Below are 26,685 nucleotides of genomic sequence, written 5' to 3' on the forward strand. Positions count from 1 at the left end.
CCATCTCCAACTTTAGGAGGAGCATGCTCGACTCAGAAGGAAGCCACGTGCCAACACAATGGATCACGTGACAGAGACGGAATGTCGTCGTGTGTCGATCCTTTCGGCCAACTGGAATACCCGCATCTTCGTGTTGTTGCTTCTCCTCATCGCCCATCTCACATCACCATTACTCTCGCCGCTATGCCGCCTCGTCGATTTAAACGGGTGCGCGACCTATCTTCTGAGGAGAATGAGACGTCTCCACCCCCCAAACGGCCGGGTTGGGCAGTGCGTGAGACCCCACCGATGAAGACGCGGACCAGCCATCGTCTTCGCGAGTCCTCCACAACCAACCTGCGCGCTACACGGTCTACATCCACATCTATGGCCTTGAATTCGCCCGAGCCGATAAACAAGACTCCAAAGAAGGCTATGGCGAGACGGACAGGAGGGCGGCCTATGCCAGCACCGCCTACTGCCAGCCAGCGGTCACCGCGATTCGACATCATTCCACCGAGGCAGCCCAAACTTAGACGTTTCAACCGCGATTTCACCGACGAGCTTGAACATGAGCCGGTAACCAAAGCGCGCGCTTCAGGGCGCGGGCGTTCGTCTCCCATATACGTCGATGACGATGATGATGAGAGTGACGACATTGGCCCCTCAAGGAGATCTCAACGTAGACGACCCAAGGCCGACGATGGCGATGAGCTGGATGATGAGCCCAAGTCAACACCTCGCACCAGAAATCGCGCGCGACGAGCGCCCACAGACCTTGAGGACGAGGTTGAGATCGAGGCTGTGGACATTGATTCCCCGAGGACATCTCGGCGTCGACGAGCCCGAGCAAATGACGATGACGAGTTGGATGAGGAGCCGGAGCCGACGCCTCGTGTCCGCACCTCAGCGCGCCGGGCCAACCAGAACGAGAGCGAGAACGGCAACAGCGAAGTCGAAGTGCTGGACGTGGTGTCTTCGAGCGCATCGCTTGGCGCAGCCGGCCCTGGGCCGAGCACGTCGCGGAACCGTATGAAACTCCAGCCGGTCCCGCAGCCCTCGCCCGCCGTTTTTCGCAGACTCGCTGGTAAAGCGCCGCAGACCTCTCAGGTTGAATCTATCGAAGATCCAGACTCCAGCTCTAGCTCCAGTCTCGGGCCGCAGACCCAAATGGAGCCGCCGAGCAAGAAGCGTGTGCTTCATGAGGGCATGGAGTTGGAGATATTTGATGACGACGACGATGAGGAAGATCAGGGCAAGGGGAGCTCTCCTCTTCCGAAGCCTGGTCAGTTTTCGCTACTCCACCCAAGCTGACTGTCAGAAGAGAAGCATGGAACCCAGGCAACTGCAGACGGGGCTGCCGGCAGCCCAGTGGCGGTGGGCAGGCGACACTCGGTTGCAGGCTCGGCATCCTGGTCGACACAGAGCGGGGATGGCGCGCGGACTCTCGACTTTCTCACTGGGGAACTCGAGACTTCTCGCGCTGAGCATGCCCAAATGAAGTCGATGTTGACGCGGACCAAAGCCGAGAACGCCGAGCTACGCGACAATGTGAAGAGCACCGAGATCCGTGGAGCTCAGGCCCTTGCCGAAGCTCGCAGCGACTTCACCAAGCAGCTCAACGAGAGGCAGGCTGAGTTCGATGCGAAACTCAAGGCTACTATCGACGAGCACGAGAAGCAGCTCGGGAAGGCGCAGAAGGAGCTTGAGGACTTTAAAGCAGAGCTGAACGAGCGCATCGCGAAGTCGGTTGAGCTCGACATGGTGGTCAAGACGACTGAGGTTGAGCTCATGAAACGCAACACTGTGATTGAGGGGCTTGAAGCTCAGGTCACTGAGCTCAAGGCTCGCGCCAAGAGCGACACTGACGACCTTGGGACGACAGCGAGCACAACGGTGACCGTCCCTGCAGACGCCCCCGCCGAAGAGCAAATAGTAGAGCGAGACACTATCATTACCAACCTTCGCAAGGAGCTTAAACGCAGCAAGAAGGCACACAAGACGACTAAGGGAGACCTTGAGTTTATCCGCGCTCAGTACGAGACCGCCTCCTCCAGCGCCGTGCACGAGGTGAATCGCGCGAAAGAGCTTGAGGCTGAGGTCAAAAAGCTTCGCGAGCAGCTCACGCTGGGCCTCAAGCAGAAGGACATGGTCAACAGGGCGGCGGTAGCCACGGCGCGCCTCGATGCAGAGAAGGCGCGGCGGCAGGTCAATGTCCTGCTCGAGCAGAACCGGCGGACGGACGACGCGATACGGCGCAAGGCAGCGCAGCACCACCATCTCCACCGAGAGAGGACGCAGTTCGAGATGGACCTGCACAAGGAGCGCACGCGTGCACACGAGCTGTCGAAGCGCAACGATGAGCTGGTCGCGCAGATCGCGCAGCTGCGTGGCCGCTTGATGGGCGCCTTCGACAAGGTCGAAGAGTCCGACGACGACGAGCCTGCCGCTTTCGCGATGCCCACACTCGTGCCGGATGACAACCGCGCGGCGGGCCCCGCGGCGGACCCCACGCTGGCGGAGGAGGCACAGGCGTGGCAGTGTAAGTGGCTTGTCGATAACCGCCTGTGCGGGCTCTACTTTGACACGCGCGAGGTGGGTACCGTTTGCGACAGCGCTGACGGGCAGGAGCTGGACGGACACGGGCAAGGGGTGCACATCAGTGCGCTCGAGCAGAGTTAGGCGCCCCGTCATGCGCAGCAATTGTGAAGTTGCGATAATGTATGAGTTTGTAGCCTGTAGGAGGCCGGTGGATGTTAGCGTCACAGTGCGTATCCGAATTATGGTGTTGCTTTTCGGCGTTTGCACCAGCGCCACATCTGCATTGGGTGCGAGTGGCACGTGTCGGTGGCATTCCGCTCCGAATGCTGCGAATAGACATCTGCTTCTCTGCCTCCGAAAGACGGCGAATGCTCAAAGTGGTGTGGTCTCGATGGTGTTGAGCCCCGAGGCTCTCGCAGATTCTCGGGGCCACTTCGCTGCGGTGCCGCGATAGCCATGCCTTAGGCGATACGGTTTGGACTTGTGTGGTTAGTGTTAGATGTCCCAGTTCGTCGAGCCTTGCCATGCCAACCGCCATTCACGATCTTCAGGACTCCGATTGTCAGCGGCGAGGCCACGAGAGCCACTTCCAGCCGCAGAAACACGGAGACTGCCACATTCAGAAAGTCACTGGCACTGGATCCGTCGATGTACTCCGTCGATCAGCGGCTCAACCTGATCCTTCTGTGGTGGGGAGTGGCAGGGCCTCGAGCTTTTCACAGTCTACCCAGAGTCAGCGCACAGATTCTGCACAGTTGCTCGACTCGGTCAGACACGGTGACAGCGGCAAGGTCGGCGATGATGGGCCGCAGACGCCAGCGTGTGAACAATGATTGCGATGGCGGACTGAGTTGCACTAGCCGCCCGCACCCTTCATCATGAATCTCTGGGACTCTCTCGCACTAATGCAACAAAAGTGACCTTTGACCGTGCGCCGGAACCTGCTCGGTCTTGGGGCGTTCGAGGATCTGAGGGCGCGGAGCGTCATCCCTGCGGCGACCCACACAACTGTGGTGGCAACTGTGACGCCGGCCACGCCGGACGGCTCGTCCAGCAATAAGCGGGTCATCCTGTAACCTTGCATGTAACATTATTTGGGTCACAGCATTGGCTAGTTGCGTAATTGCATGCCGAGGTGTGCTCCTCGGCTGGCATTGACAGTGAACTCCTCATTCAATATCAAGGTGACGCTTGTGCCTCTCTCCGGTTCCGGGTTCCTCTCCCGTGATGTACCTTTCTGTCTTGCCAAAGTCTCTCCAGCGGGCCAGCCTACCGACCTGCGAAGCTCTCTACATTACGCTCCTCTTGGACGGGAAGTGGCAGTACAGTACATGGAAGAGCTCTCGCCTCTGTGGCACGTGTATGACGTTAAGGATGTGCAGTGATCGGCAGTCCACCTCGGTTTACCGGCTGATGCTGAGCGGAACCCCTTTTGGACCTTTCGGAGCCCGTCGAGTGACGCAAATCGCGTCCCCGCTCCCAGTCGCCGAGGCGAAGGCTGTTCGGAATTCCGTGAGTCTTACACGAGCAGCTGAATAAGAAGCAAGGGAACGGCGCAAGCAAACACCGCACCGAAGAGCTGCCGGGCGGTCAAACGCCGTCCAGATCGCACTGACATAAAAAGCTCGGTGCGCTCATCATACACCACCCAACCAACATGGAAATGAGCCCGCTTCCCAGCACATTGACGGCGCCCATGGGCTCCGTCGCCACTTTTGACAACCTCTCATTCGAGGTCAAGAACAAGAACGTCACCGCGCGCCTCGTCGACAATGTGAGCGTCAAGGTCGCCCAGGGTCAAGTGAGTCATTTGGCCAGGCACAGCTCACCATACGCAGATGCTTGCCATCCTCGGCCCTTCGTGAGTGCATGGCTCTGGAGAGCATGGGCATCGCTAACGGTCAGCGGAGCGGGCAAATCGACGCTGCTCGACATCATGTCGTTCCGGAAGAAAGCGATGGAGGGCGGCAGCGTGAGTTACATGCTTAAGTGTGCCGTGTGCCTGACCCCAGATTCGCCTCAATGGAACACCTCTTACGGCCACGACCATGTCCGAGGTCTCGTCTTTCGTCGAGCAAGACGACCAGCACTACGGCGTCCTGACTGTGCGCGAGACGATTGGCTTTGCGTCCCGGCTCACGAACACGGGCCAGACGCGAGCCGAGACCCGTCAGCGCGTCGATGACATCGTGCACGCCCTCGGTCTCCAGTCGTGCGCCAACCTCAAGATCGGGACGCCGATCCAGCGCGGCATCTCGGGCGGCCAGAAGCGCCGTGTAACCGTCGGCACCGGCCTTGTGACGTACCCGCGCATTCTGTTCCTCGATGAGCCCACCTCCGGCCTCGACTCAGCCTCAGCGCGCGAGGTCGTGGCGTCGATCCGCCGCATCGCGCAGGCGGAAGGCATCATCGTCATCGCGACGATCCACTCGCCGAGCGTCGACACGCTCCAGCTCTTCGACCAGATGATGGTCCTCGCAAAGGGGCGTACCGCGTTCCGCGGGACCATGGCAGAGGCGGCTGCGCGCTGCACCGACATCGGATACCCAATGCCGCCGTTCCAGAACCCCGCGGACCACCTCCTCGACCTAGTGGCGAGCGACTTTGGTGCGGACAAGACACCTGTAATCGAAGCCCTGTATACCGCACAGATGGAGGTCGAAGCGACTGACAGGGCAGTCCAAGGCGAGGACGACAAGCCCCAGCACATCAAGACCCAGAAGAAGCCGCTGACCCACGACATTGCAGTCGTCGGCGTGCTCTGCGAACGCACGGTCCTCAACTACTCCCGCAACCTCTTGGCATACGGCGTGCGCATGGGCATGTATCTCGGGATGGGCTTGATGCTCGCGACGATTTGGATTCGCCTCGGTAACTCTGACGGCAAGATCAACGACCGCCTGTCTGTGCACTTCTTCTCCGTCGCTTTCCTGGCCTTTATGAGTGTTGCCGGCATCCCCGCGTTCCTCGAGGAGCGCTCCGTGTTCATCCGCGAGCGCCGGAACGGGCTGTACGGCCCCACAGCGTTCCTCATCTCCAACACGCTCATCTCGCTGCCGTTCCTCTTCGCCTGCACCCTCGTCTTCAGTGTCATTACCTACTGGGCCGTGGGCCTGCATCCTGGTGCGGGACACTTCTTCCGCTTCCTCTCGTTCCTGTTCCTCGCTATCATCGTGGCGGACGGACAGGCCCAGCTGATCGCCGGAGCGGTCCCCATCTTCATCGCCGCGCTTGCCCTCAGCGCTTTTGTGAACGGTTTCTGGATGTGCGTGCAAGGCTACTTCATCCGCGCCCGCTCCCTCCCCCGCTTCTGGTACTACAGCTTCGTGAGTTCTGCGATGATTCGCGCAGGGCACCGCTACGACTGCCCGATTGCGGCGCTAATTTCAGCACTGGGCCGACTACCAGACGTACGCGTTCGAGATCCTCGCCAAGAACGACTTCATGGGCGAGGTCTTCAACTGCAACACCGGTGTGCTGCCTGACGGCTCGTGCCAATGCACTTTCCCGCCCTCGGCAGCCACGCTCGCAAAGTACGGCCAATGCAAGGTATCCGGCGAAGGTGAGCTCTCTCTCAAGTTTCAGCTGATATCCAGATGTCCTCCAGTACCTCGGATACGCGGGCATCCCCGTCGGCGGCTACGCCGGCATCCTCGTCGGCATATTCGTCGTCTACCGCATCCTACTCTGGGTCCTGCTCAAGCTGCGCCGGTAGAATGTTTGTCGAGTATATCCTGTTATTCAGTAGCGCTGTGTATCCCAGAACCCGACATTATATGAACTCTGCAATAATTTGTGCGAAACCTGCGCAGCTCTAGTTCCAAACTGAGACTGCCACATTTGCAGATCGTGGGCGATGTGCGGTCATGTGTGTGGCCAGAGACTGGATGAACAGAGATGGCCTGATGGGACCTGAGTGATGGCTTTGCAGTAATATGGGTGGCACCTGCGTGGCCGCCGCCCACCCGTCGATGAGAACTATGCAGTAGTCAGAAGGTTGCTGCCACTACTTGCCTTTGATCCACTTCGTCAATGGATTATTAGCAGCTTTTAGAACGTGGTGCATGTTCTTTCCGCTTGCGGTGGATAGAATGTGGGGGAGCCAGGTCGCGCAGGTCGTGTGACGACATTGAAACTTCTGCTCTTCTGCTCCATTCTTCCGCTGTGGGGGCCGTGCACCAGAATTTTTCGACCTGACACTTCATTAGCAGGTTTGCTCCCGTTGCAATACACAACATGCCAGGATTCTAATAGTCACGTGACTGTCTTCTCTAGTCCCAATTTTGGGCTGGCGGGAAGAGTGGCTGGACAAAACCGGGGTCATCATGAGCCGTCTCACTGCCACCCATTCCCGCAACCTCTGATAACACCTCCTAAAAGCAGGCCGCCAGTGACCAGGGAGGGTCCTCGCCGCCGCCGACATGGCCCAGACTATTGCTCCGACGCCCCCTTCGCCGCTCATCCTCTCTGAGCCCGACACGTCGCCTGGCCCCTTCGAAGGACCAGAGAAGTGAGCTCCTTCTCCTCCTCCTCTCACCGAAACGAGCTGACAGCCAGGTTGCTGGAGGTTTGGTTCGCACCCACCCCCGACGCTCTTGTCGGAGACCACGTGGACCATGGGTCGCCCCTCTCTTCACACCATGCCACCGCCAACGGCAACGGCGTAAGCAACTGCCACAGTGCCAACGGCTCCAGCGCTCGCCGCCGTGCGGGCGTCTCCTCGAATGGCCAACCTTTCCAGGGCCTCCGCACCGTGCCCCGTGCAGTGTGGGAGGAGATGCTTGACATTGTCAAGTGCAAGGTTCTCAGTGTCATCGAGGGAGACGACCTCGACAGCTACCTCCTCTCGTGAGTACACACACCGCTGGCTCGACCAATCCGCCCTGGAAGAGACCAAATTTCCCGTTCCGCGCGCCCGTGTCAACACCCGCTCACATGACAGCGAGTCGTCTCTCTTCGTCGCTCCCCATGTCGTCATACTCAAAACATGCGGCACCACGCTCAACCTCCTCGGCTTGAACCGCATCCTCGAGATTGCCCGCGAGTACTGCGGCTTCTCCAGCGTCTACCGGTGAGTCTCAGTGCCTGAACCGTGTGAAGCCTCCGAGCTGCGCCCAAACGCATCCGTCGCGCAGCCGGCGCCACTCCCACCGGTGTATTGCCACCACAAGGGCGCATCCGTACTTCTCAAGCATTGCGGACCGATTTCTCGCATTTGTGTAGCCACCGTGACTACACTGTTTGACGGCGGAAACGCGGGGCTCGGCGGGACCGAGGCTTTGCGGCATCCGTGCGGCGACGCACGGGTCGCAGTCGCACGATCACTGAACGCCAAGATCTGTTTGCTGATCCAACAGGTGCTTCTACTCTCGCAAGTCGTTCTTCTTCCCCGAGCGCCAGCAGGGGCCGCACCGCGACTGGACCGAAGAGGTCAAGTTCCTCGACAATGTCTTTGGTGAGTGGTGTGCCTTTCTTTCCACTTGGGCCTTGAAACTCCTCCGAATGTGGAATGCCCACCCTCGACTGCCACCACCTTGCCGGAAAATAGTGCACTCGCTGACGCTCAAAGGCAACGCCGGTTCCGCCTACACTGTTGGCCCGATTAACCGCGACAACTGGCTCCTTTACATTACGGGGGCGAACCCCGTCGCGCTCGTCCCCGCTGGGCCTGAGAGACCACTCGCACTCCCACCACCCTGCACTGGGCCGCCCGACCAGACGCTCGAGATTCTGATGTCGCACCTCACGCCAGCCGGAGCTGCGCCGTTCTTCCTGCCCGAGCTTCCTGCGGGCTCGCCGCCCGAGTCGCGCTCAGGGCACGAGCTGGGTACGGACATTTCGGCCCAGCTTGGCATCGACACCCTGTTTCCCAAGAGCGAGACGACGCTCGACAGCTTTGGCTTTGAGCCCTGTGGCTACTCTGCCAACGCGGTCGTCGGCTCGGGTCTCAACTGCAACAAGGGTGACGGCGGATACTTTACTATCCACGTCACACCTGAGGACGGCTGGTCGTACGCGTCGTTCGAGTGCAACGTGCCGCTGCCGCTGCGCGCCAACGACCCCAGCGGGCGCCCCGACATGCCGTCGCTGATTCGCCGCGTCGTCGACATCTTCCAGCCGAACCGCTTGACCATCACGCTGTTCGTCTCGACGGGCGAGGACTCGCCGGCCGCTGCCGCCCCCGCCACCAAGGTCATTGGCGCCGACCTCTTCGACGGTGCGTTTACCCGCAAGGACCGCATCATCTACGAGTTCGAGGGCTACGACCTCCTCTTCGCGTGCTTCGAGCGCCGTGGCTGGACCCCGCCGCGCTCGCCCACCGCCACCAACAAGCTCACCCTCCTCCCATGACAAGGGGGTGCGAGGGAAATGCACCAAGTCGCAGCATACAACGCTGCACCTAAAAGGTCCAAACACGGTCATTACGCACCACCAGACGAGTCGAGGGAGGGGGAGTGATACCCATTACTAGACGCCCCGGGGGGAAACCGCAAGCCTGGGTAATACTGAACAGGCTCGCACCCAAACCGCGTCCTACACGGCACCCCCACGTCGTAGACGCCTCTCGGGGTAGATATTCGCGGTCTGCTGTAGGCAGCCGCATCGGTTGGGATGTACTCTTGGTACGATATGGCTTGGTAGATGTGGTCAGCGAGTAGTTTGATGGTGTGAACAGCACCGACAATCTGGCGCTCTACTACCAGTGGCATGCTCTAAGAGTGTACAACAGTCTATGATCAATGCGATGATGTACTTCACACCGTGGTAAGGCGGACAGCAATGGTCGCCCGCCTTGTCTCGATTTCCTCGACGACCCGCGCCGCAATGCCCGACCACACCTTGGACGATGTAGTCGCGTTGTACTTGTCCAAGAGCGGGAACTCGTCTTTGCTCCCATCGGCCTCCTTGCCCTGGTCCGTATCCGCGCCGGGAATCTCACCCTTGGACACGGCGTCCAGAAGCTTGACGAGCTGCGTGTCGATGGGGACACGACCGAGGAACCCTATCCCCTGCTCCTCCGCAAGGCGCTCACCGCCGCCCGACCCGAAAAGATCGCTGATCTCGTCACAGCATGGGCAAACATACCCAGCCATGTTCTCCACCAGTCCGAGTACGGGCAGGGCGAGCTTGCGCGTAAACGAGATGGACTTGAGCGTGTCATTCAACGCCGTCTGCTGCGGCGTTGTGATGACCACGGCGCTGGGTGTCGTCGGCCGCTCTGGCGTCGGCGTGAACAGCGGGTGGAGGTGGGTCAGCAGCGAAATGTGCTCGTCCGACGTGCCCGGCGGCGTGTCGATGACGAGGTAGTCGAGCTCGCCCCACCGCACCTCGGAGAGGAACTGGCGGATCATGCCGTCCTTCTTCGGCCCGCGCCACACGATCGAGTCGCCGCGGTCCTTGAGCAAGAACCCGATGGACATGACGCCCAGCCGCCGCTCCCGGTCCACGTAGACGGGCACCCAGCCGGCCGAGGACTGGTGCACCGTCGCGCCGGGGATGTCGAGGCCCACCATGCGCGGGAGGGAGGGGCCTGTCAAGTCCAGGTCGAGGAGGCCGACGCGCGTGCCGGGCGCCTGGTTTAGCAGCGACAGCGCGAGCTGCACCGAGGAGCTGGATTTGCCGACTCCGCCTGCTGTCAGCTACGCGCGGCGTGTACGCACCCTTGCCGGAAATCACGATGATGATGTTCTTCACCGAGGCGAGGCGGCGCGATACTGGTGTCTCGAGGGCGTCAGACATGGTGGATGAGGTGGTGCTTGTGTACGCAGATCGCAGATGCTTGGTCATGACCGACTCTTGGACTTTCGTCGAAGCTTAATCGAGCCTCCCCCAAATTTGCCACCCATTCCAAGCCAATCCAGCTTTCAGTCCGCTCTTAATTCCAACCAAACATCTAAAAGCGCGCCATCTGCTACACTGCACAAGGCAGAGTCCAGCGTATTATATTTACGCCGCCAAGTCGTCCGCGAGCCCCTCACCGGCGACAGCGTTGCCAAGCGCAGCAGGCTTCTGCACATAAAGCGCCAGCGCACAACACCCCACTCCGCTATCACAATGTCGCACATCGGCACGGTCAAGTCGATCCCGAAGGAGCACCGGTATGCCTTCCTGAACATGAAGGCGCCGGCGTCCTACGTCGCGGGTCTCGGTCGAGGCGCGTCTGGTTTCACCACACGCTCCGACATCGGTCCAGCCCGCGAAGGACCGAGCGAGGAGACGGTGCGCGAGGCGATGGCCAAGCGCGGCGAGGAGATTCCCGACCCCGACCAGTTTCAGGACCCCGAGAACGAGCGCAACCTTTTCGCGGGCACTGTGTACGAGGCCGACGACGAGGAGGCGGACCGCATTTACGAAGCCGTGGACGAGCGCATGGACCAGCGCCGCAAGCGGAGGCGAGAGGCTATGGAGGCCGAGATTGCCGCCAAGGAGCGGGCGAACAACCCGAAGCTGCAGACGCAGTTCGCCGACCTGAAGCGCGGCTTGTCCGAGCTCAAGGACAGCGACTGGGCCGCTATCCCCGACGCTGGCAACATGACTGGCAAGAGGCGGAAGCACAACCTTCGTCTCGAGGAGAACCAGAACGGGCGCTCGTACGTCGTCTCTGACTCAGTCATTGCTGGCCAACTCGCGCGCAACGAAATGGTTAGCGACCTCGACATGCAGGAGGGTCTCCAGACGCCCGCGACCGATGGTACAATGACTGACTTTGTGTCCATCGGCAATGCGCGTGACAAAGTCTTGTCACTCAAGCTGGATCAGGCGTCTGCGGACGCAACCGGCGGCACGTCCACTAGCATCGACCCGCGTGGGTACATGACCCAGCTCAACAGCCAGGTTCTTCAGTCGGACGCACAGATCGGCGACATCAAGCAAGCTCGTCAGTTGCTCCAGAACCTCATCCAGAGTAACCCGAAACACGCGCCTGGCTGGATCGCTGCGGCGTCTTTGGAAGTGCACGCGAAGAAGATGGTCGCAGCGCGCAAGATCATCGCTGAGGGCTGCGAGAAGTGCCCTAAGAGCGAGGACGTGTGGTTCCACGCGGCTGAGCTAAACACTGCCGAGAACGCAAAGCGCATCCTAGCGCGTGCGGTGGAACACGTACCCCAGTCTGTCAAGATCTGGCTGAAGGCCGCGTCATTGGAGGCCGACGTCAACGCCAAGCGCCGCGTCTTGCGCAAGGCGCTCGAATTCATTCCCAATTCCGTCAGGTTGTGGAAGGAGGTTGTCAATCTCGAGGACGACCACGAGGACGCTCGCATCCTCCTTACACGAGCTGTCGAGGTCATTCCGACGTCGGTGGAGCTGTGGCTCACACTTGCACGCTTGGAGACGCCCGCCAAGGCCAAACAGGTCCTTAACTCTGCACGCCAGAAGATTCCCACTTCTCACGAAATCTGGATCGCCGCTAGTCGGGTTGCCGAGCAGACGCCCTCCGCCGTTGCAGGTGTCAAAGTGGAGGACGACCCTGAAGCTCGGAAGAAGCTGGCGTCGCAAGTGGACCGCCTTATCAAGAACGCTGTCTCGTCGCTTACGAAGCACCAGGCCGTTCTGACGCGCGAGCAGTGGCTTCAGGAGGCTGAGAAGTGCGAGCAGGACGGCAGCCCCCTTACCGCCCAGGCCATCGTCAAGGCCACTGTTCATCTCGACGTGGAGGAGGAGGATCGCCAAATGGTCTGGCTCGAGGACGCTGAGCGCGCCAAGAGCGGCAAGTTCTACGAGGTTGCGCGCGCCATCTTTGTCGTGCTTATCGAAAACTTTCCTGACTCGCCGAGCGTGTGGCGCAAAGCGGCCGAGTTTGAGAAAGCCCACGGCACACCGCAGGCGGTCCAGGACATTCTCATGAAGGGTGCTGAGCACTGCCCACACGCTGAGGTTCTCTGGCTCATGGCTGCCAAGGAGAAGTGGGTTAGCGGCGACGTCGTTGGTGCCCAGCAAATTCTTAGCAAGGCGTTCGAGCAGAACGAGGACTCGGAATCTATCTTCCTCGCAGCCGCCAAAATCGCGGCCGAGACAAACGAGACAGGAGCGGCACTACAGATTCTCGAGAAAGCACGCACGCAGGCCAACACCGAGCGCGTATGGATGAAGTCGGCCGTGCTCGAGCGCCAGCTGGGCAAGCTCGACGACGCGCTGAATACGCTACAGGAGGCCATCGCCAAATTCCCCAAGTTCGACAAGCTGCACATGATTCGCGGGCAGGTGCTGGAGCAGAAGGGCGATATCCCAGGTGCTCGCGCCGCATATGCGCAGGGGTGTCGTGAGTGCCGCAACTCGATCCCGCTGTGGATCCTTGCTGCACGGCTTGAGGAGAAGGCCGGTGTCGTTATCAAGGCACGCTCGCTGCTGGAGAAGGCGCGCTTGCACAATCCGAAAAACGATCAGCTGTGGGCCGAGAGCATCAAAATCGAGGAGCGTGCAGGCAGCCCGCAACAAGCCAAGGCCGTGCTGTCTCGAGCCATGCAGGAGTGCCCGACTTCCCCAATCCTCTGGTCCATGGCCATCTTCATGGAGAACCGGCAGCAGCGCAAGGGCCGCTCGGTCGATGCCCTCAAGAAGGCGGGCGAGCACCCGGCCGTCATTATTGCCGTTGCACGCCTGTTCTGGATGGAGCGCCAAGTCGAGAAGACGCGGACGTGGATGCGCAACGCTATTACCGCGGACAAGGACTGGGGAGACGCGTGGGGATGGTGGCTTAAGTTTGAGCGCGAGTACGGCGAGCCGGAACGGCAGGAGGCAGTAATTCGTGAAGCCGAGGCCGCAGCGCCCTCCCACGGTCCAGTGTGGCAAGCAACGGCCAAGGACCTCGCGAATGTGGGCAAGTCGACGCGCGAGATTCTCGATCTTGTGGCCCAGAAGATCGAGTAGATGTAGATGTACTATGCATGGGTCGCTGAGCGATGGATGATGTGGCTCAGAGTGCAAGTGGAGGCGTGGGGTGGAGGTGCCTGGCTGGGTGGGCGCATGACTTCTTCAGGAGATGACGCGACCAGCCATCTCCAAACATTCTCTGATCTCTCAACTCATCTGCATCCATCACCCTCCATCCTCCTCATCTTGTCCTCTCTTCATCGATTTGTTCATCCTACACCTCCGCCGATTATCCCCACCACCCCGCGCTACCCGTGCGCCCGCGCCCGCGACAGTTAGCCCGCGCGCCGTCCACTGTAAACACGCCCACTTCGGCGCGCGTCGCACTTGCCCGTCGACCACATTGCATCCCCCTTCACACCACTCCTGTCACCCACCTCCACTTCCTCCTTGAAGGCCCACTTGTGTCTCTACCGGCCACCACCACTTGCGGAATTATGGCCCGAACAGCCTCGATCGGCGGCCGCGCACCAGACGCAGGCCCTCGCAAAGTCAAGCAGACTGCGAGCCGGAGTACAGGTGGCAAGGCGATTCAGCGGCGTGAGTTCGTCTTGACCGCTATCATCCTTTCTGGTCCTCCTTTGAAAGGCTCGGCGCGTATTCTGCAGTTGATGGCTTCCATTCTTGCTTACTTGCGCTCCCCCGCCTACTCAGCGCGACCATCACACCTGTGACTAACCCCAGTTCCACAAGTAGCACAGCCCAAGCGTCCGCACCGCTATCGCCCTGGTACCGTTGCGCTTCGTGAGATCCGAAAGTATCAGAAGACTTCGGATTTGCTGCTGCAAAAGCTGCCCTTCTCGCGAGTGGTGAGTCACCGCAAAGTGTCCAGGAAATGCCTTGGTCGTGGCTTGCGTGGGGAGAGGCCCCCTCACGCAAGCATGGGGACTGTGTGCGCATGTTGACACCAGGTTCGAGAGATCGCAGTCAATATGACCTCGGCGGGACTGGGCGAACTGCGCTGGCAGAGCAGCGCCATTCTCGCCCTGCAAGAGGCGGCCGAAGCGTATCTCGTCCACCTGTTCGAGGACTCCAACCTTTGCGCGGTGCACGCCAAGCGCGTCACGCTCATGGTCAAGGACATGCATCTTGCACGGCGGTTGCGCGGGCCGTGGGGAGGATTGGGATAGGCGCTGCATCAGGACGCGGTTCAGTACTAGTGTTTCATAGATATTTCAGCGCGGCGCGCATAATGGGAGATGTATCTGTTTTGTAAAGTTCTGACACGTGTACTGACACTGGCCCTAACTTTGACTTTGACTTGGGGCGGCATACTCTAGCGCAGTTGTGCTCGCAAGCATTCATAATCGGTTACAACAAGTATTACAAGGGCGGTACGTATCCAGACTATACCAAGAAGTCAAATACAAGGTACAACTCTCACACCCGCAGGGCGTGCACTTCACTGCTGATCCGGTCAATGTCGTCGGGGTGAATGACGGCGACGCAGTCGCGCGACGCCGAAGTCATGCGCTTGTGCGAGTCCCTGCGCGTCTGCGACGACGGAGGGAGGGGGAAGACGAAACGGGGAGGCGGGTCTACCAGAGACGTGCACGAGTGCGCGCCGCGCGGCTTATGGGTGCCTCCCGGACGCTGGACATACACCGAGCTCCGCTTGGGGCGGTGCGGGGCGTGAGCGTTCGGAGGTGGCGGCGGTGGGCGGCGGCCGATGGCATCGAGCACGATGGGGACGGGGGCGTGGTCGCTGTCCGCGCGCATGCGGTGCACGAACGCAATGTCATGCCCCTCGAAAATGAACAGGCCGCCCATCTGCGCTCTATTCCCGCTGCGGAGGCCGATGCGCGCAGCGCCCAAGAACAGCTCCTTGGCCTTGCTGAGATGGAAGCCCTTGCTGCCCTTGGGCACGAGGCCGAGCACGTCGTGCAGCCGCCGCGTCGGGTCCGTGTACACCATGAACGGACACTGGAGGTGCTGGCGGAAGCCGCGGATCATGTTGGCCGCGCCGTGCCCGATGAAGACGACGCGCGCGCACGCGCGCGCCAGCAGCGGCGGCGTGAGTGCCGCTATGAGTTCGCGGAGATATGTCGCGCAGCTGGGCGAGAGCCAGTGGCGCACGAACACGACCAACGTGCGCGGCGCGGCGAGGAGGTCGCCGAAGCGCAGCGGGACTCCCGTCTCGTCGAAGACTTCGAGCTCGGCTGCATACGCCAACGTCGCCGCTGAGACGGGGTACTTGTCCAGCGCGACGACGGAGCGCATTGCCTGCCGCTGAGGGCGGACATCTTCACGGTACGTGGAGGAATGCACGGATTCAGTGGCATTACTGGTGTACGTGCTCGTCCTTGGTGTTTCGGGCCAGTCCCCGGAAGAGCTGGAGGCGGAGGACGCCGAGTGTGTACGCTGCAGAGGTGCCGGGGCTGTAAGGCGGCGTGGTGGCCGGGCCTCCATGTGCTCGGGGACGGCGTGCAGGTTAACGCATGAGGAAAAAGAGGGTTCTGTAGCACGCCGCGCCACACGCGCTGGTGGAAGACTGCCACGCTTGTCGCGGGGCGAGGGGGTGGAGACCTCTTCTGGCACGGCCCGGAGGTTGGAGCTCGCACCCAGCTTGTGACAGTGTTCCTGGACGCGGACAAGAAGTTCAAGGCTCTCCGTAAGAGTCGGAGGCAATTTACGGCCGAGGGAGCGCGGGCGAGTTTGGGGCAGGGTGGACGGAAGCGGGGGAAGCGGCCCGGCCTGAATCGGTCTGAAGTCTTGTGTCCATGACATAGGGCTGTCTGCGTGGGTGGAGTGCGTGGTCCAGGATTTCGGCGAGTCTGCATGCTCCGTCGGTGGCGGGGTGAGGAGGCCAGACGGCATGGTGAGGGGAAGCGCGGGCTGGCCGAGCGCTAGTCCCAGCGCCGGGCCGGGACGCGTCCCGCTCGTGGGCACATGTGGGAGAGGACGTTGGGCGAGCATGATGACCTCGGGCGACTCGGGGAGGGCGGGGGACATCTCGTGCTCGGCGACGGCGCGCAGGCGCTCGGCCATCTTGCTGGACATGGGTATCATTGGGGGTGCTGGGGGTGCTGTTGCGCGCGTTCCCCACACTTCTGGGGGGAATATCGAGTCGCCGGACGACTGGGAGTAGACGGAGGATGCCCGGAGCGAGGGCGGCGTGGAAGGAGGCGAGAACGAGAGCGTGAGGGGGGCAAATGGCATCGGGGCTACTTATGCGCGTCGGGATGTGTTGCTTTTGCGTAGGCCCAGTGTCGCGTCGGAGCTGTGAGGCACAGTGGCGTAAACTAGTGACAACCTGTTGGATTGATAGGGGAGGGGCGCGCAGAGCTGGTTCGACTGGCTTTATGCTTGGTGTTGTTTCCAGTGCAGGTCGGATGAGCTAGTTGGACCCAGTTTTTGGCGGCGCACACCCGTTGGCGCACTCCTGTCCTGTGCAGGAGCACGACGCAGGATGAGGTCAGAAGTCAGTACCTGTGAATCGAGGATCGAGGATCGAGGATCGAGGATTGAGGACCGAGAGCGCGCAATTGCTGTGGTGCAGAGCGGCGGCGGCGGCGGCGGAGAGACATGGTGAATGGCCGCGCGTGAATGGTAATCGCCCATGTGTCGGTATTCAGTTGATCGAGGGTTTGGCGGCGCCGCAGGGCGGGGCATGAGACAACATTGCGAAATGGGGTTGAGGGCAGGCGCGTCCGAAGCATGACGAGCGGCTCTGAGTGGCTCTGGTGGCTCCGACGTCTCTGCTCGCTGCCTGGAGCAAGAATACCGGCTTTTGTGTGCGAGGGTCGGAGACGGGGGCCACAGGGTGGGTACAATTGATATTGTGTCTAACTCTATTGATAAACTTCCTGGAAAAGGCACGGCCACCGTCTCGCCCTGCGATCCTTGCGAGAACCAGCGCCACAGGTGACATACCTTTCAAGTCACGAGGTCCGAGGCGTTTTCGTGGCAGTCATTTATGTCTGCCACGCCCGTGAGAGCCGCCAACCCACGGACAGCCAAGGCAGCCACCACGTCGCGCCGAGGAGCTCGTTGGAAGAGCCTCGGTTCTTGCACCCCGTTTCACGCCCGGAGACGGTGAAGCGGAGGCAGCGAACGTTCTCGGGTTTCGCCGGCGATTCAAGCATATGAGATCCAGGCCATCGTCAAGTGACAAACCGGTGTTAATCGACGCGCTCGATCCTGCAATCCTGCGATCCGACTGCGCGGTCCGAGACATAAGATCTCATCCGCCCATCAAATCAATCTCATTTTTCTCATCTCTCGCCCCACCCCACTGGAGATCACTGATTGTCGATCCGGCGGACGGAAATGGGCCAGGCTTACGACTTGGCGCGGGGCTGCGGGGGAGGCAGTGGAGATAGGGGTACGCACTCGTCCAATCTTCTAGACCTCAGACCCTCAGCCTGATAGCGTGCCTTCAGAGAGAAACCGATCTGCCTGATGTACAGTTGCAAGTCAGGTGCGAGAGCGAAAGCTTACGCCACGGCCACTTAATGAGTTGTTTCAGGCCGTGCGTATTGAGCCGTGCATGGCCATCGTGGCTTCTCCAGAACTCCACGTGTTTGGTAGACGCGGGCAGGTATTCGCACGCGGTTCTTCCTAACGTTGACCCGCTCTTCCGATGCTCTGCAAGAACACTCATTGCTCGTCACCTGCTTCCATCACGGCGCCCGAAAATGGCTTTTACGACGCATCGGGGTCGGTCCGGTGAGGCTGTCTGCAGGGCATGCCCGGCGCCATATTACATTGCGTCATCCTTGTTGCTTGTGCGGTGGGCATCGATGTCAGTCATCTCCGATTGAACGAAAGAGTAACTCGTATGAGATAGCGGCCCTCCTCTCACGTGTGAAGGTGACAACTTCGCATGTTCGGCATTGCTTCGCCTAGCGCGGCCACTGTCCAGGCCTCCACCCTACGATAGTTCTGGCGCGAACACCAGGAACATCGCGTCCCTGCGCGCGATAACGGCTAGCGCTCGGAATCCGGAACAGCGCAACTCCCGGAGCCCCAAGACCGAAGCAAAGTCACCGCCGCGGCCGTCACGCAAACTAGCACCGAGGGCCGCTAAGGGCGTGGCGACCTCATGCTTCTCGGATCTGTTAAATTCGTCGCAGATCGAGAAAGTTGGTGCCTGTTGCAGGAGGGGCGCTCAGGGCTGACGGCGAGAGTGCGAGGACGAGTACGAGTGCGAGATTGAGACCGAAGACGGGGGTGAGGATGAGAACGTGGCTGATAACGAGGTACGGGGACGAGGGCCAAGTTGCGCGTTAGGTACAGTCAATGGTGATAGGCCTAGGATGTGTTTCAAGGCGAGGGGAGGCCTGGGCTGTAGCTTAAAGTTCGCTGCGCAGAACCACGCCTGGCCACGAAGACACTCCTTAGCACTGCGCGACTGATTTGCAAGGACTGCCACTGCCATAATGGTGCGCAAGTTTTCGGGGATGCTTTCCCACAGCTGGTCACATGCATTGCTGAGACCGAAATGGCCACAAGCCCCGCTCCTGGTGAGAAGGGGCGGGGGGTTACTCGGGTGGAGCGCGCCTCTGCCACCAGTAATGTGGCGGCGGTTCTGGCTGTAATGCAAGCCGTGAACGAATTCGAGTCATCGAGTCGCTAATAAGGTGGCTCCACACGCCTGGTCACATGCCTCGGGCCGGATACATCACCGCCGCTTCAGCCCTCGTGACCATGATGCGGCCGAGGCTTGGATCGCCGCTATGCCGCTGACCACAGTGGCGGCGGCGGATCCGGCTGGTGGTGGAGGCCGAGGAGATAGTGACGAGCGCACGGTAGTGAGGGTGACGTCGGAGTGTTGGCTGGGCCGGCGGAGATGGCGGAGATGGGCCGGGATATGAACGGGGCGGGCACTCGGGCCACTCTGTTTGTGGCTTTCGAGGTGGGGGACCGAGAACGGGCCGTGGATGAGTGCAGACACGGGATCCGCCGGATAACGCTTCTCCCTTACCAAGCCACGGAATGTTGCTGCGGTTGAGCTGGACATGTCCAGCGCGCAACTTTGCCTAAGAAGGGTCTCATCATGGCTGCTGGACGCGATGTGAGTGCGTCACAGCGGGAGGTCCCTCCTGATGCTCACGCCGTTACTCTGCATAGGTCGCTGGTGCGGGGCGTGTGCCGTACACTCCGATTTTACATACCCCTGAAGTCTCCCCACTCCTCGTCAGCATCAGCCGAGGCATCAATATCGTCGTGCTCAGCTTCACCGTCGACGGCAGAGGTTGGCTCCATCCACCGGAGGACATTCGCCGGGGAGATCTGCGATTCACGAGGGGGCACCAAGCTCTCTGATGACTCGATGGGGCTCCGGCGTGAACGAGAGTGCGAACCGGAGGCGATGGGTGCAGGAGGAGGTTTCATGGGGGCGTCCACATCAGCCTCGAGCAGAACAGCTGGCCCTGCGCGTCGCCGCGGGCGGCGTGGGGCCCGAGATTTGGTCGGGGTGGAAGAACTGTTAGGAGGAACTGCCGACATCTTCGCCCGACTGGCTCTACGAGAGGCCGGCGCTTGATCGTGAAGCAATGCTGGGAGATCAATGGCAGAAGGGACTGGCGCCGGAGAGGGCGCACGACGCCGGCGAGAAGGTATCAAGATACAGTCGATGACCTGCCGCGGGCGACGGGGTGCCTCACTGCTCCTCCTCTGCGCCCCACCCTCAGGGCTGGGGTCTGACGCTGGTGGGGATATGAGAGATTCGGCGAATATATCGCACGATGAGTTTGACTCGAGGTCTTCCCAGCGACGCTTAGTGGAGCGGCGGCTGGAAGGACTGGAAGAGACATCATGGCGGAGGGGCAAGTCGGCCTCAGTACGGGAGGGAGGCAAGTGAGAGGAAGGGGACCCTCTCGCCTGAACATCCACATCCATCGCGTCTGGATCTTGGAAAGCGATGGCAGCCGCATAGCGATCGAGGGCCAGCAGGTCAGTGACAGTCGACTCAGCATCCACGAGACTCCTGGCGTCGCTTGGGCTGGATGTATGGAGATTCGGCGCATGTACGACCCTCGATGTCTCGTCAGTGACATTATGAGCGGCGTGGGCGCGCAGCTGGCCGTTCAGTTGCGGTGGTGGAGAAGAAGAGTCCGAAGCATCGAGTGGCAAGCTGGACGACGTGTGCCCATGGCCATGAGGTGGAACAGCGCCGCCGCCAGCTCGGCGTGCTCGGCTCTCGTGACCGCGTGGTTGTCTTCCACCGCGAGGGGACCCGGCCTCCAAGGGGTCAGAAACATTGCGATACCTGTCGAACACCGCGTCGGTGGTCATCACCGAAGCCGCATCCACTCCGACATCTGCGGCAGAGCGACCAAGAAGAGAGACACGACTGCCGCGAGGTCTGCCGCGCGGCCGGCCTCTAGAGAGGGGTGGTGTCGAGATGTTCGGCTTATCGATACCTTCCCCCTCCGCAGAAGTGGGCATGGACAAGCTTTCCAGTGCTGCATGTCCTCCCCGACCCCTTCCGCGCCCTCGTCCTCGTCCTCTTGCGCGAGATCGCCCCGGCGATGGCTTGGGCGGCATGAAGTCTGGGTCTGCCTCTGCATTGTCGTCCAGCACGTCTGGGAATAGCTCATCAGGCGTGGATGACCGGGAGGAGGATACATCCCGGATCTCGGCTCCATTGGCGGTAGAGGCACCATCGCCAGCTGTCATGGCTTTTGAAGGTCGCCCTCGCTTCTTCTTAGGGGGGCTGGGAATTTTGTACCACTTCGAGTCGGGAACGATCATGTCGAGGGGTTCTAGGTTCAACACCTCACGACGCCAAATCTCGAGTTCGAATATGGCTGCGACATCGAGGGAGCGAAGATCGAGGCGCAGTTCGCGCACGCAGTGAGCACTGCCGCCCGGTGGCGGCGGGTAGTCGGGGGTGAATAGAGATGGCGACCGCGACCGAGGACTGCTCTCCTCGCCAGAGTCAGCTTCGCCAATGGCGGGGTCACCATGCTCAGTGGGAGCTACAGGCCGCGGCTGGTCAGAAGAGACGGGGACGACATCATCTGTGACTTGCGCGATTGGCTGGGGATTCGCCTCGAGAGGTGGAGTGTCGAGGAAGGTTGGGAGGGTGAGAGAGACCGAGCCGTCGTGGGAGGATGCTATTGCCTCTGCAAGGGTAGCTGGGGCGGTGAGGAGAGCCGTTGAGGTCCCGCTGCTTGGGGCTGTTGGGCCCAGTGATGGAGGTGCGTTGTCGATGTTCGGCTCTAATCCCTCGTGGGGCTGGCCACTGGGCGTGAGAGCCGCGGCTTCACCTAATGGTGAGCCGGCGACGTCGGGAAAGTGAGCAGCGAGTGCATCGGCTGCTGCAGTGGGTGTGGAGGGTGCTTGAGACGCAGCGGCGGGAGCGTGAGGCGCAGCGGTGGGCTCACCGCGAGGTGAAGTGAGGGGCGCATCGCATGTAGCGTGGAGGGCCTCATGTGCTGCGCCCTCATGTGCTGCGGTAATCTCTCCGTGAGGTGCTGCGGTAATCTCTCCGTGAGGTGCGGCGGTAATTTCTCCATGAGGAGCGGCGGAGAGCAGATCTGGCGTTGCGGCGAACGCGTTGGTCGTCGCGGGAGGTTTATCGAGCGACGCGGGCGTCGCGTCCGGAGGACCAACGGCCGCGGCGGTCACAGTATCAAGTGGGGCGGGAAAAGTGAAGCAACGGGGTGGATCGGTCTCTGAGGGAAGGTCGACACTTGGCGCCACCAGTTTCGCGCACGTATCTGCCTGGCCACGAGGCGGCGTGGGACCATCACGCGCAGTCGGCTAGCATCAGCACACGTCAACGACGGAACGCACCGGTGCCATTGCGGCGTCACTAGACCCAGATGCAGCTGGGACAGCGTCTTGCCGGGCGGCATTCGCCTCGCCTGCGAAATCATGTTCCGCGATACCGTCGTCTGCGCCCGTTGTCTCTGCGATGACGCCATTGGCGCCGTCCACGCTCCTCGTCACGTCGTCCACGCGTTGCTCGACCTGTCTTGCGACTAAGGCTCGCACCTCACCCTCATCGCCCTCAGCCTTCTCTTCCGCCGCCGACGCCAAAACACCATCCCCCGGAGTCGCGTCATCGACGATGATCGGACTCCCGCGCGCGCGCTCCCACAGCTTGCGCACCTCTTCGTCGTCCACGACGCCGGGGCTTGGAGGAAGCTCAGAGGAGTCGGCGATGCGGAAGTCGAAGCGGTGGTAGCTCTTGGGCGTGCGGTAGCGCTCGAGTATGTCGGCGAGCTTGATGAGGTGCGGGGCGTCGTGGAGGTGCGAGAGGAACTCGGCGAGGGGCGCGAGTGCGATGCCGCCGACACGCTCGCTGCGGCTGAATGTCGCGCGTGGAGGGAAGCGCGACATGGCGGCGCTTCCCGTTGTGAGGGATGGTGGGATGATGGGATGGATGGAATAGTGGAATCCTAGGACAATGAACTGACGAGTGGAAGTGGAGGTCGTGGGTTGGGGCTTGTCAACACCTCCACTTGGGTGGTTCCTGCGGAATTATCATGGTCCGCCCCACTCGGACAGGGGGATGTACCACGTGATCTTAACGTGGGAGAAAGAGAGTGGGGCAGGGCTGGCAGTGGCATGGGCTTTCGTTTTGTGACACCTGTGTGAACAATCAGGCCTTCGCCACCCGCGCACCCGCATCGTACCAAAACTCAGCAGTACAATACACTCAGGAAGGAGCAGAAAACCAAGGGCCAAAGCGGCAAAGAACGCCGCTGGAGCCTCCTCCTCCTCGTGCATTGGGAGCTGGGAGGCCTGGGAGGCTAAGGGCACGCAGAATCAGATCAGCACACAGTCGAGCAACTCGAGAAACGGCAAGGACGGAAAGGCGCCACGCCTCCCGGTGCGGCGGGTGGCGCATTTGAGCTTATGGCGCATAGGCGGGTCATGGCATGCAAAGCATGGGTGGGGGAGGGTGGGTGCAAGTCGAGAGCAACGAGGTGAAAACCGGGGTTGCGCCTCTTACTGGCCAGAACTTTCAATGGGCACCTGCCGTAATTCTACCCTGGTCTCGCTCTTGCGCTCCGACGTCTCCGTCATGTTCGTATGCTTGTTCTTAACTGCTGCTGCAGGCCATGCAGGCCACAAATATTCTCGGCGCCTCCGAGAGCAGCGGGAACTGCGGCGGGCGGGCGTGCCAGAATGCACGCAGATGTGCGTTCTCCACTACACGGCTTAGGAACGCACCCGCAATGTTCTTAACGTCATTCTTGAGCGTGGTTGGTTCCCCGCGACCCGTTATTGCCTTGATTGCCTTGAGCTAGGATCGTGTGCCATGCCAGGATGGGGTTGCCAGGTGGCCAGGTAACGACGGTCATGGCGTTCTTTAAAGAAGTGGATGGTGCGCTCGCATCTTCATCCACCCGACACTCTCTAACGGCCTAGACGGTCGACCTTGTCTGTGACAGTCCCTCGCTACAGCAAGAGAACGCTCCGGTAGCGTTCTCCTCTCCTCACCTCTCCTCGATCTTCTCCCTACGCCTCTCCGGCATCCTCGGCTGGAGCTTAGGGTTAACTCTGGCTCTGCGGTGTATTCCGATCGACCACGCGAGTACGCGAACGACACACGTTCACGCTCCACCGCGCCTACGTCCACCTCGGCTGGCTAACGGAGAGTTGAGTTGTCGCGCGCGCGCCTCAGCCACCGAGCCAGTTTGTCAGCCTCGCAGTGCCAGTCTCGCAGATTCAAGACTCAAGACTCGAGGTCTCGTGGTCCCAAACCCATTCCAGAACGCCACGCCGACGTTAAGCTAACCGGCCTACCGCCTCGACCCTCCCCGTGCGGTCACCAAAATGGGCTTCCTCCACCTCCCGCGCCCTAATAAGAAGGCGCGCGTCTCTCTCGACCGCCCCACATCTTGGCTTGTGCTGCCCGACTGGCTCGACAGCAAGTCTACATCCTCCCCCTTCTCTCACCTCGCCACCTCTCGATCCTCTCCAACCGCGAACTCTCCACAGCCTCGGACTCGCGCATCTCGCTCCTTATCCAAACGCATAATCGAACGCTGGGCGTCCAACTTTGCTCCCACAGACAAGCGCACGGTCCCAGGCACCCACCCGATCGGAACTCGGCGCACAAAGCACACCGGCCGCCGCACCATGTCCCCCGAGACAACCATGTCCCTGCCGCCCGGCGCGGCGGCGCCGATGCTGGGCCGCGTGCTCGACTACGACTTGAATGACACGGCGTTCTTCTCGCGTCCCTCGATCCACTTCCGGTCCGACGAGGGCGGGGAGCCGACAATCCGGTGCATGAGCATGTCGCTGGACGCGTACATCTCGGGGCCGCATGTTTCTGCGCACAACAACGTAAGTGCCGTGTTTCGAGATGGTCTGGATGCGCGAGAGCGAGGCCCGAATTTTTGGAGACATTGTGGATCGAGGGTGGGGGGGAGGAAAGGAGATTGGGGGACTGCCCGGAAGAGTATGGGGCCAGGCACGGGGCTCTGCGGAGATTGAATGCGGAACTCCGGAACCGGAAGGGGGGTTTGAAGATATTCTATGAGGCACGGGGGGCACGGGCACTGCGCAGGCACCGAGGGGGAGCAAGGGTCCCGAGAAGCCTCAAATTCGGATGGAGGGCGCACGGGCAGAGGAGGCGGTCAAGACGGGCAGGGTCTTTGGGGTAAGGGGGTGAAGATTTAGGGTGTATGGGAGGGATGACAATCCTTCTCCCTGCCGATTAGGGTGATTAGGCTGTGCACCTGGTTGTCTCAGGAGAAGCAGCAGAGGCGCCACTGGGTCCAGGGCCCTAGACTAGGACTATTCAAGTGGATTAGGCCCATGCTGCGTTGAATACGCCGCCTACGTCCTCGCGAATTGTGTCCTCCTCCCTCCTTCCTCCCTCCTTGCGCTCTCTTGCAGGTGTCGCCATTCATACCATGCTAGACACCTCGCTGCCTCTACTCCTCATGATCCAAACACTCGTCGACTCCATCTCTTCATCTCTCCATCTCTCCATCTCTCTTTCTCTCTCCGTCTCATTGCATCTGTCTCAGATTCCAACTCCCACTCCACAATATCATCATTTTGGGAGGCACCTGTGGTGGAGCACCATCTCCTCGCAGACGTCATCACAACAACATCTGCCACCGCCCAGCCCACGCACGCACGCGCACACACACGCAAACGCTCACTCGCACTTGCTCGCGCCCTCATCGCCCTCATCTCTCTCATCCACACACTCGTCTCCTCTTTCTCATTGCATCCACACCCACTACAAAAGCACGTCTCGCTCACTCCCTCCCCAGTCTTACCGCCCATTCTCTTTCACCATGTCTCGCAACGCAGCAGGTGCCCCCGCCGTCCCTCCCCGCAGTCACCTCCGCAGCACCTACGCCACAACGTCATCAACTGCCTCTTCCTCGTCTTCCCCAATGGCTTCCGGTCGCAGCTCGCCAAGCCGCCCCTACGTTCTCGACGTCGCCCCGCCCATGTCCGACGTCGGCCCTGCCGAGCCTGTAGAAGAGATTATCAACTTCCGCCCTGGCCCCCAGCGCCAGTTGAGCTATGAGCACCCCGCTCGCGCCTCGCAGCACAAGCGCGCCAGCTACGACGACCATCGCGACCCATTCAAGGTCCGCGACCACCGTCCCCCGCGTAAAAGTGCCAGTGGTGTCTACACTCGTACGTCGGCCCGCGTTACGCACTGCGACGCGCGTTACAGATATTGATTATCGTTACTGACACTTTTTGCAGCTTCCACCTTCCCAGGCCCTGGCGGACGTCCTTCTCCTTCGCAGTCACACCCGAGCCCAACGCCATCTGCCGATTCGGCCACTCAGCCTACTTCGCCGGACGTGCTCTCCTCATGGCTGCGTCCTCGCACCTTTGCTGGGTTCAAGCGCATGTCTAGTGACAGCTCCGTTGCCCCTCCCTCCAGGTCGTCCCAGCTCGTAAACCACACGAACCAGTACCCTCGTCCAGCCGGTCTGATCTACGCTTCTGTCGCTTCATCTCCTCCCGTCTCGGTGCCCTCTACGCCCCGCGTATCGACCCACTCGTCCCACGCCTCTCGTTCGAGCTACTCGCCGCCCGGCAGTGCCCATTCGGTCCAGTCCGCCAGCCCACCTGCGACGCCTACGACTCCCATCTCGCTCTCGCCCGAGCGCGGCGTCATCACCATCGCGGGCGAATCGGTCGAAGAAATTCCCCATCTCGACGTCGACCCCACACCCAAGCCGTCTCCCCGTCCCACCCAGGTTCCTCTTACTCCTGGCGCTGAGCGCTCCGTTCCCATGTCTCCTACCGCCCCCAAGCGTGCCCGCCGCAAGCCGGTCCCCCGTCTTGAGGACGACCTTTCCGAGCGTCTCGAGGCTGTCAAGGTGTAATCAGTTCCTGTCGCCTCCTGTG

The 26,685-nt window shown here is 61.1% G+C and overlaps 10 protein-coding genes across 10 annotated transcripts; 7 read left to right on the forward strand and 3 right to left on the reverse strand.

Moving 5' to 3' along the window:
• Nucleotides 1–183: 183 nt before the first annotated feature.
• COLE_02033 (uncharacterized protein) lies at nucleotides 184–2,661 on the forward strand (the record flags this gene model as incomplete). Its single annotated transcript, XM_018422475.2, has 3 exons — nucleotides 184–1,264; nucleotides 1,301–2,574; nucleotides 2,608–2,661. The coding sequence occupies 3 exons, from the start codon at nucleotides 184–186 to the stop codon at nucleotides 2,659–2,661; spliced, it is 2,409 nt and encodes an 802-aa protein (XP_018280699.1).
• Nucleotides 2,662–4,216: 1,555 nt separating this feature from the next.
• On the forward strand, nucleotides 4,217–6,235 carry COLE_02034 (uncharacterized protein; the record flags this gene model as incomplete). The annotated part of the gene is made up of 6 exons (XM_018421226.2): nucleotides 4,217–4,321; nucleotides 4,359–4,381; nucleotides 4,426–4,492; nucleotides 4,533–5,846; nucleotides 5,911–6,082; nucleotides 6,117–6,235. The coding sequence occupies 6 exons, from the start codon at nucleotides 4,217–4,219 to the stop codon at nucleotides 6,233–6,235; spliced, it is 1,800 nt and encodes a 599-aa protein (XP_018280698.1).
• Nucleotides 6,236–6,941: 706 nt separating this feature from the next.
• On the forward strand, nucleotides 6,942–8,871 carry COLE_02035 (uncharacterized protein; the record flags this gene model as incomplete). Its single annotated transcript, XM_018422474.2, has 5 exons — nucleotides 6,942–7,030; nucleotides 7,078–7,368; nucleotides 7,463–7,591; nucleotides 7,878–7,975; nucleotides 8,090–8,871. The coding sequence occupies 5 exons, from the start codon at nucleotides 6,942–6,944 to the stop codon at nucleotides 8,869–8,871; spliced, it is 1,389 nt and encodes a 462-aa protein (XP_018280697.1).
• A 404-nt stretch (nucleotides 8,872–9,275) lies between these two features.
• On the reverse strand, nucleotides 9,276–10,260 carry COLE_02036 (uncharacterized protein; the record flags this gene model as incomplete). Its single annotated transcript, XM_018420736.2, has 2 exons — nucleotides 9,276–10,150; nucleotides 10,182–10,260. 2 exons carry the CDS (start codon nucleotides 10,258–10,260, stop codon nucleotides 9,276–9,278), a joined length of 954 nt encoding a protein of 317 aa, XP_018280696.1.
• A 315-nt stretch (nucleotides 10,261–10,575) lies between these two features.
• Nucleotides 10,576–13,386, forward strand: COLE_02037 (uncharacterized protein; the record flags this gene model as incomplete). Its single annotated transcript, XM_018422473.2, has 1 exon — nucleotides 10,576–13,386. The coding sequence occupies one exon, from the start codon at nucleotides 10,576–10,578 to the stop codon at nucleotides 13,384–13,386; it is 2,811 nt and encodes a 936-aa protein (XP_018280695.1).
• Nucleotides 13,387–13,826: 440 nt separating this feature from the next.
• Nucleotides 13,827–14,519, forward strand: COLE_02038 (uncharacterized protein; the record flags this gene model as incomplete). Its single annotated transcript, XM_018422472.2, has 3 exons — nucleotides 13,827–13,929; nucleotides 14,074–14,198; nucleotides 14,301–14,519. 3 exons carry the CDS (start codon nucleotides 13,827–13,829, stop codon nucleotides 14,517–14,519), a joined length of 447 nt encoding a protein of 148 aa, XP_018280694.1.
• Nucleotides 14,520–14,769: 250 nt separating this feature from the next.
• Nucleotides 14,770–16,548, reverse strand: COLE_02039 (uncharacterized protein; the record flags this gene model as incomplete). Its single annotated transcript, XM_018422471.2, has 1 exon — nucleotides 14,770–16,548. The coding sequence occupies one exon, from the start codon at nucleotides 16,546–16,548 to the stop codon at nucleotides 14,770–14,772; it is 1,779 nt and encodes a 592-aa protein (XP_018280693.1).
• A 5,414-nt stretch (nucleotides 16,549–21,962) lies between these two features.
• Nucleotides 21,963–22,683, reverse strand: COLE_02040 (uncharacterized protein; the record flags this gene model as incomplete). The annotated part of the gene is made up of 3 exons (XM_018424762.1): nucleotides 21,963–22,101; nucleotides 22,135–22,279; nucleotides 22,341–22,683. The coding sequence occupies 3 exons, from the start codon at nucleotides 22,681–22,683 to the stop codon at nucleotides 21,963–21,965; spliced, it is 627 nt and encodes a 208-aa protein (XP_018280692.1).
• Nucleotides 22,684–24,126: 1,443 nt separating this feature from the next.
• On the forward strand, nucleotides 24,127–24,792 carry COLE_02041 (uncharacterized protein; the record flags this gene model as incomplete). The annotated part of the gene is made up of 1 exon (XM_018420069.2): nucleotides 24,127–24,792. One exon carries the CDS (start codon nucleotides 24,127–24,129, stop codon nucleotides 24,790–24,792), a length of 666 nt encoding a protein of 221 aa, XP_018280691.1.
• An 815-nt stretch (nucleotides 24,793–25,607) lies between these two features.
• On the forward strand, nucleotides 25,608–26,663 carry COLE_02042 (uncharacterized protein; the record flags this gene model as incomplete). Its single annotated transcript, XM_018422470.2, has 2 exons — nucleotides 25,608–25,959; nucleotides 26,032–26,663. 2 exons carry the CDS (start codon nucleotides 25,608–25,610, stop codon nucleotides 26,661–26,663), a joined length of 984 nt encoding a protein of 327 aa, XP_018280690.1.
• Nucleotides 26,664–26,685: the final 22 nt, after the last annotated feature.

The sequence above is a fragment of the Cutaneotrichosporon oleaginosum genome (genome assembly GCF_008065305.1).
Source record: "Cutaneotrichosporon oleaginosum strain ATCC 20508 chromosome Unknown ATCC20508_contig02, whole genome shotgun sequence".
Taxonomy (NCBI): Eukaryota; Fungi; Basidiomycota; class Tremellomycetes; order Trichosporonales; family Trichosporonaceae; genus Cutaneotrichosporon; species Cutaneotrichosporon oleaginosum.